General features: G+C 40.3%; 1 protein-coding gene across 2 annotated transcripts in view; it reads left to right on the top strand.

Annotated features, from left to right (window-relative positions):
* Window positions 1–7,768, top strand: part of DDHD1 (DDHD domain containing 1) — an 87,460-nt gene that overhangs the window by 38,599 nt on the left and 41,093 nt on the right. For both annotated transcript variants that reach the window (XM_008062233.2, XM_008062232.2), the window contains one exon: window positions 532–679. In XM_008062233.2, coding sequence (XP_008060424.1) covers window positions 532–679 — 148 coding nt within the window. The remainder of the gene's footprint in view (window positions 1–531; window positions 680–7,768) is intronic.

Below are 7,768 nucleotides of genomic sequence, written 5' to 3' on the forward strand. Positions count from 1 at the left end.
CCCTCCCCAGGCAGTTTCCCACTACTGCCAATCCCTTTCTTAAAGTATTATGATAATGTATTTGTATATGTTTAGTAGTCAGTTGTATTTATTTGCGAATTACCTTGTCATATCTTTAGCCCCTTTTGCTATTTGAATGATTACCTTTTTGCTTTTTGATTAGCAAGTTTCTTTGTCTACTTAAGTCAGCAACTGATTGAGTGCCGTAGTTTATGTCGTTCTTTCCGGATTGCCATTCATCTTTTGTATCAGGAAGCTACAAATCTCTCTTTTTTTAATATCGAAGTTTTAGATTTTTATGTATTCAGTTTGTCCTTTCTGCCCCCCTTTTTTCCTTATGATTTCTGGCTTTGTTGTCATGACCAGTTCACTCGAGGTCAGAGCTTATCAGTACACATCATCTTACAAATTTTATCCACCCCCCGCACTGAACTTTTTTGTAATTGTCCTTTTACTTCTTTTTTTCTTTGCATTGTGAAAATGCCGTTTCTCAGAATGAATAGTAAACTTAGAATCATAATTTCTCTACAGCATCAAGTAGTGGGACCAGACTTCATAGAGGTTATGTAGAAGAAGCCACATTAGAAGACAAGCCATCACAGACTACCCATATTGTATTTGTTGTGCATGGCATTGGGCAGAAAATGGACCAAGGACGTATTATAAAAAATACAGCCATGTAAGTTCTTTGAATACAGCCTACATCTAGTCTAGATCCTAACTTTTGTCCAGGGTATAAGACGTATTAACAATTTACTCATTCTACTGAATATTTCTTCAGTGCCAACTCTTCTCATATTTCAAGTTATACATCAAGTATTTGGACCAGATTTTAAGAGTGATTATATCTAAAAGATGATAATTTTTTATTTCTTTCCTCCCACAGTATGGAGAAGAGGCAAGAGTATGAATAAGAAAGGCTTTTTTAATCTAATATGTTAATATACATTATTCTAAGATTGAAATCAAGAAAAAGATCTAGTTTTGAGTTCTGTCTTACTTTCTGAACTTCAGAAACAGAATACTGCAAAGTTGCACAACTCTGACAAGGCTGAGATTTATTTGCCAGTTAGCAACTTAACCTGTCTAATTAATTTCTGCCAGAGGAAACTGAGCTGTAAATTTTATAAAGACAATAGTGAGTGCTTTACCAACACACCAGATGGGTTATTCACTTCATCATTTATATGCAGCCTTATTCCCAAAACTCCTCAAGATGTTATTGGGGAACTGGCGTTGTGACTCAAGCCTGTAATCCCAGCACTTTGAGAGGAGGAGGTGAGAGAATTGCCTGAGTCCTGGGTTCGAGACCAACCTGGGCAACTTGGCGAGACCTCATCTCTACAGTAAATTTTTTTAAATTAGCCAGGTGTGGCGGCACGCATCTGTGTTTCCAGCTACTTGCAAGGCTGAGGTGGAAGGATTGTCTGAACCCAGCAGGTCAAGCCTGCGGTGACTGTGAATATGCCACTGCACTCTAGCCTGAAGGACAGAGTGAGACTCTGACTCAAAAAATAAATAAACATTCGTAGCCAGGTGCAGTGGCTCAAATCTGTCATCCCAGCCCTTTGGGAGGTTGAGGCGAGAAGATTGCCTGAGTTCAGGGGTTCAAGACCAGCCTGAGCAACTTAGCAAGGTCTCGTCCTACAGTAAAAAATAAAATAAAATAAAATTAGCCAGGTGTAGTGACGTGTACCTGTGGTGCCAGCTACTTGGAAGGCTGAGGCAGAAAGATTGTCTTAGTCCAGCAGGTCAAGGCTGTAGTGGCTGTAAACATGCCACTGCACTCCAACCTGGGTGACAGAGTGAGACTCCGACTCAAAAAAAAAAAAAAATTCACTCATAGCCAGACGCAGTGGTTCATGTTTATAATCCCAGCCCTTTGGAAGGCTGAGGCGAGAGAATTGCCTGCACCCGTGGGTTTGAGACCAGCCTCGGCAACATGGTGGGACCTTGTCTCTACAAAAAATTTTTTTAAATTAGCCAAGCGTGGTGGTGCACGTGTGTAGTTCCAACTACTTAGAAGGCTGAGGCGGAAGGATTGCTTGAGCCCCGCAGGTTGAGGCTGCAGTGGCCATGAGTGTGCCATTGCACTCCAGCCTGGGCAACAAAGTGAGACTCCAACTCAAAAAAAAAAAAAGATGTTATTGGGGTATGTTTGTATACTTGTGTTTCAGAACTGTTAAAGACTGTGTTAAAAGGGAATGTCAAAGCTAAGGGTTCCACCTCAAATTTGGTTCTGAGCTAGCAGCCAGTATAAAGAAAAATCTGATCAGTTACAAATATGATGTGATGAGAACAAATCAGTTGCTGTGAGAAAAAGTTTATCTGATTCTGAGGCTTCAAGTAAATGTATTTCTTGAGTCCTTGGAAAGCAAATAATCTGTGATACCAAGAACTATGTCCTCACCAACATCTCTATAATAATAAAATGTTGAGTTTTGTTTCACTTTTTATTGTAACATCCTTAATACCCCAGCTGATGTATTAAAGTAAAATGAAGTTTAACTTTTAAAAAAAAAACACCCAGCGCTTTGGGAGGCTGAGGTGAGTGGATTGCCTGAGCCCGCGGGTTCGAGACCCACCTGGGCAATTTGGCGAGACCTCATCTCTACAATAAACCAAAAAATTAGCCGGGCGTGGTAGCACGCCCCTGTAGTTCCAACTACTTGGAAGGCTGAGGCAGAAGGATCGCCGGAGCCCAGCAGGTCAAGGCTGTGGTGGCCAGGAGCAGCCACTGCACTCCAAGTCTAGGCGACAGAGTGAAACTCCAACTCAAAAAACAAAACAAAACAAAACCTTTTTTCAGATAGTGCCAGACCATCCTGACCCCTTTCAAACTCTGTGACTCATATTAGGAAATCTCTTCCCACTGATCCTGATTTTATTTCCTAATGAGTTGTACATTGCTTACCATGATGTCTGTATTTTTATGTCAGTATGCAGATATTTTGCTTATGTATCTAGGAACCTGAGAACTGTGTTTACTTGTATATTTTCTCTGGAGCCATACATAAATGTGAAGATACCAGTTTGATTTCTTTGGGTACAAGTGAGAGAAATCCAAACCCAAAAAGACTTAAGCCAAAAGGAGGATTTAGTATCTCATAAAACTGAGGAGTGTTGGAATGATATTGCCAAGTAAGTCGTCAGAATCTATTTTCTATCTGCTCCACCTCCTTCATTTTGGAGCTAGAACCATCTCACACATCTCCTGTGGTTCCAGATGTGGATTATATTATTTTTGTTCAAATTCAGTGTCTTTTTTTCCTAGTAATCTATGCATATCAATGACTTACGGTATTGTATCCAACTGTCTGAGTCTATACGTGTGGCCATGTGTAGATTGCCAAACCTGCCATACTACCACCCTAGACACAGGTAGAAGTTGACTTCATCCAGTTAGAGGGAGAGAGATAGCCACAGATAAAAATCAAGCTATTTTTGGAAGTGGGATGAATGAATCCAAGATGACTAAAAAATAAGTTTCTGCTACAGCGAGGATCGCCATCATTCCTTCAGAAACAAGTTAATTTGATGGAAAATTATCCACATCACTTAGTAATTGATGGACAAGTACTCACACAAAAAGGAATTCTGCTTAATGGGTCATAGTCAGAGCTATAATATGATATTTTTAAAAATCATTCCTTTTTCTCATTTCCTCCATCCCCCATTAGTCTCAGTATTTCTCATGTAGGCAAGAACTATATATTTAAGAAATAATTTTGCTATTTTTTTCTAATGCAGATTTGGGGACATAACCACAACATACTCATGGTTCTCCTTTCTTCTTTTCTCCTCTATCTCATTCCCACTCTCTCCTACCCCCTTTGCCTTCTTTCGTCTTTCCCTTTCTTTCCATTATTTCCTTTTTTAAAATAATCACTTCAGTTAATTACTCCAAGTAATTCAGTAAACTGACCTACTTGACTAATTGGTATGTGATCATTTCAGAATTATAGTGATCCTGTGGAATGGAAGCATGTAAGTTTGCTTTAGAAGAGAATAGCATTTAAAGCAAATGTAGTGTTTCTGGGCTTATAATTCAAAATTAGGGTTTGTCAGCCTCATCCCTATTGACATTTTTGACCATATAAAATTCTCTGTTGTGGAAGACTGACCTGTACATTGTAAGATGTATAGCAGTATCTCTGGTCCATTCTCACTTGGTAGAAATAGAAGCTATAGTTGTGACAATAAAAAATATCTCCGCCAGGCTCGGTGGCTCAGCCTGTAATCCCACATCTTTGGGAGGCTGAGGTGAGGGGATTGCCTGAGCCCATGGGTTCGAGACCCGCCTGGGCAGCGAGACCTCATCTCTACAATAAATCAAAAAATCAGCCGGGCATGGTAGCACATGCCTGTAATTCCGGCTACTTGGAAGCCTGAGGCGGAAGGATCGCCGGAGCCCAGCAGGTCGAGGCTGTGGTGGCCGGGAGTGGCCACTGCACTCCAGTCTGGGCGACAGAGTGAGACTCCAACTCAAAAAAAAAATCTCCAAACATTGTCAAGTGTCCCCTGGGTTACAAAAGTTGTGTTTACACTATACTGTAGTCTATTAAATGTGCAATAGCATTATGTCTTTAAACAAAACAAAACAATATATGCACCTTAAATAAAAATATTTTATTGCTAAAAAAATGTGGATGATTATCTGAGCCTTCAGGAAGTTCAAATCTTTTTGCTAGTACGGGATCTTGACTCTGTTTTTATTGCTGCAGACAGATCAGAGTGCTGGTTGCTAAAGGCTGGGGTGGCAGTGGCAATTTCTTGAAACAAGACAGTAATGAAGTTTGCCACATGGATTGACTTGTCCTTTCTCTGTAGTATATAATGCTGTTTAGTAGAGTTTTACCCACTGTATAACTTGTTTCATAATTGGAGTCAGTCTCCTCAAATCCTACCATTGCTTTATCAACTAAGTTTATGTAATATTGTAAATCCTTTGTTGTCATTTCAACAATGTTCACAGCATCTTTACCAGTGGTAGATTCTGTCACAATAAACCATTTTCTTTGCTTCTCCTTAAGAAGCAACTCCTCATCCATGAAAGCCTTATCATGAGATGGCGACAATTTGGTCACATCTCAGCCTTCACTTCTAAGTCTAGTTCTCTTGCATTTCTGCCACAGCCGCAAAGCATTTCTCCACTGAAGTCTTGAGCTCTTCAGAATCATTTATGAGGGGTGGAATCAACTTCTTCCAAAATCCTATTAGTGTTGATATTTTGACCTCCTCCCACGAGTCATAGGTGTTCTTAATGGCATCTAGAATAATGGATGCTTTCCAGAATAGTTTCCATTTATTTTGCCCAGATTCATTCAAGGGATCACTGTCTGTGGAAGCTATAGCCTTATGAAATGTATTTAAGTAATAAGACAGTGAAATCAAAATTCTTCTTTGTCCAATGTCTGCAGAAGGGATATTTCATGAGCAGGCATGAAAACAATAAGCCGGGCTCCGTGGCTCAGCCTGTAATCCTGCACTTTGGGGGACTGAGGTGAGTGGATTGCCTGAGCCTGCGGGTTCGAGACCCGCCTGAGCAACTTGGTGAGACCTCATCTCTACAATAAATCAAAAAATCAGCTGGGCATGGTAGCGCATGCCTGTAGTTCCAGCTACTTGGAAGGCTGAGGTGGAAGGATCGCCAGAGCCCAGCAGGTCGAGGCTGCGGTGGCCGGGAGTCTGGGCGACAGAGCGAGACTCCAACTCAAAAAAAGAAAAGAAAAGAAAAGAAAACAATAATATTAATCTCCTTGTACATCCCCATCAGAGCTCGTGGGTGACCAGGTGTCTTTTCACTGAGCAGTAATACTTTTAAAGGAACCTTTTTTTCTGAGCAGGAGGTCTCCACAGTGGGCTTAAGATATTCTGTAAACCATGCTGTAAACAGAAGCGCTGCCATCCAAGCTCTGTTGTTCCTTTATTGAGCACAGGCAGAGTAGACTTAACTTACTTCTTAAAGGCCCCAGGATTTTTGGAATGGTCAGTGAGCATTGGCTTCAACTTAAATTCACCAGCTTCATTAGCTTCTTTCAAGAGAGTCAGCCTGTCCTTTGAAGCTTTAAGCCAGGTACTGATTTCTCTCTAGCTGTGAAAGTCCTAGATGCCATCTTCTTCCAATATAAGGCTGTTTTGTCCACATTGAAAATCTGCTGTTTTAGTGTAACAACCTTTGTTAACTATCTTAGCTAGCTCTTCTGGATAATTTGCTTCCCCATCGGCACTTGTTGCTTTACCTCGTACTTCTATGTTCTGGCGATGACTTCTTTCCTTAAACCTCATGGATCGACCTCTGCTATCTGCTGGCTTTCCACTTTTCTTCTGCAGCTTCCTCAACTCTCTCAGCCTGCACAGACTTGAAGAGTGTCAGCACCTTGCTCTTCATTAGGCTTTTGCTGAGGGGAATGCTGGTTCTGGCTTCATCTTCTGTCCTGACCACTACAGCTCTTTCTATGTAAGCAGTAAGGCCGTTTCGCTTTCTTGCTGTTTGTGTGTTCCCAGACTTTCACTTTTAATTTCCTTCAAGAACTTGTCCTTTGCATTCACAACTTGGCTAACTGGCGCAAGAGCCCTGACTTGCAGCCTTCATCTCTAAGCTGAATTGTTTTTAGCTTTTGATTAAAAGCAAGAGAGGTGCGACTATTTCACTTGAACACTTAAAGGCCTCTGTAGGGTTATGAATTGGCCTGCTATCGATACTGTTGTGTCTCGGGGAGGGCTTCATCTCTAAGCTGAATTATTTTTAGCTTTTGATTAAAAGCAAGAGAGCTGCGACTTTCACTTGAACGCTTAAAGGCCACTGTAGGGTTACAAATTGGCCTGCTATCGATACCGTTGTGTCTCAGGGAGGCCTAAGGGGAGAGAGAGAAGGGATAGAACAACCAGTAGGTAGACCAGTCAGAGCACACATAAATTTAAGTTCATCTTATGTCATGCAGTTCATAGTACCCCCAAATAATTAAAATAATATCAAACGTGATTCATCACAGGTCATCATAGATATAACGATATGAAAATGTTTGAAATACTGTGAGGATTACCAAAAGGTGAGACACAGAGTAAGCACATGCTATTGGAAAAAATAGCACTCATAGACTTGCTCAATGCAAGGGTGCCACAGCCTTTCCATCTGTGTGTTTAAAAAAGCAGTATCTACAGAGCACAGTTTTTAAAAAATGAAGCACAATAAAATGAGGCATGCCTGTTGAAAGAGGAGAAAAGGACCTGTAGATGAGAAGACAGTGTATCTTCCAGTTGCAGGACTTGGACTATGTGTGGAGCTCAGTTTAAACAAGTATAACAAAATATTCTTATTGTATTATAAAATAATATTATAGTCCGACTGGGAAAATTGGACCACTGAACTAATATTTGCTGAAATTAAATTATTATTAATTTTTGGTATGATAATATTGAATAGATTATATTGTTCTTATATTTTAGGAATACATGCTAAACTGTTTGCAGATGAAATAATGTGATATCTAGGATTTGCTTTAAAATATGGGAGAAGGGTATGATTATTAAAGGGATAGCATGAGGGGGTTTTTATGGATGGACTGTTCTGTGTCTTGATTATGTAATAATCACAAATTCATACATGTGCTAAAATTCATATAACTGATGTCAAAAGGAGAAAAAGTCAATTTTGTGATATCTTGATTTTTAAAATAAAATTTAAAAATTTAAGCCGGGCTCGGTGGCTCAGCCTGTAATCCCGCGCCTTGGGAGGCTGAGGTGAATGGATTGCCTGAGCCCACGG

This window comes from Carlito syrichta, unplaced genomic scaffold (genome assembly GCF_000164805.1).
Source record: "Carlito syrichta isolate Samal-C Ts95f unplaced genomic scaffold, Tarsius_syrichta-2.0.1 Scaffold305679, whole genome shotgun sequence".
Taxonomy (NCBI): domain Eukaryota; kingdom Metazoa; phylum Chordata; class Mammalia; order Primates; family Tarsiidae; genus Carlito; species Carlito syrichta.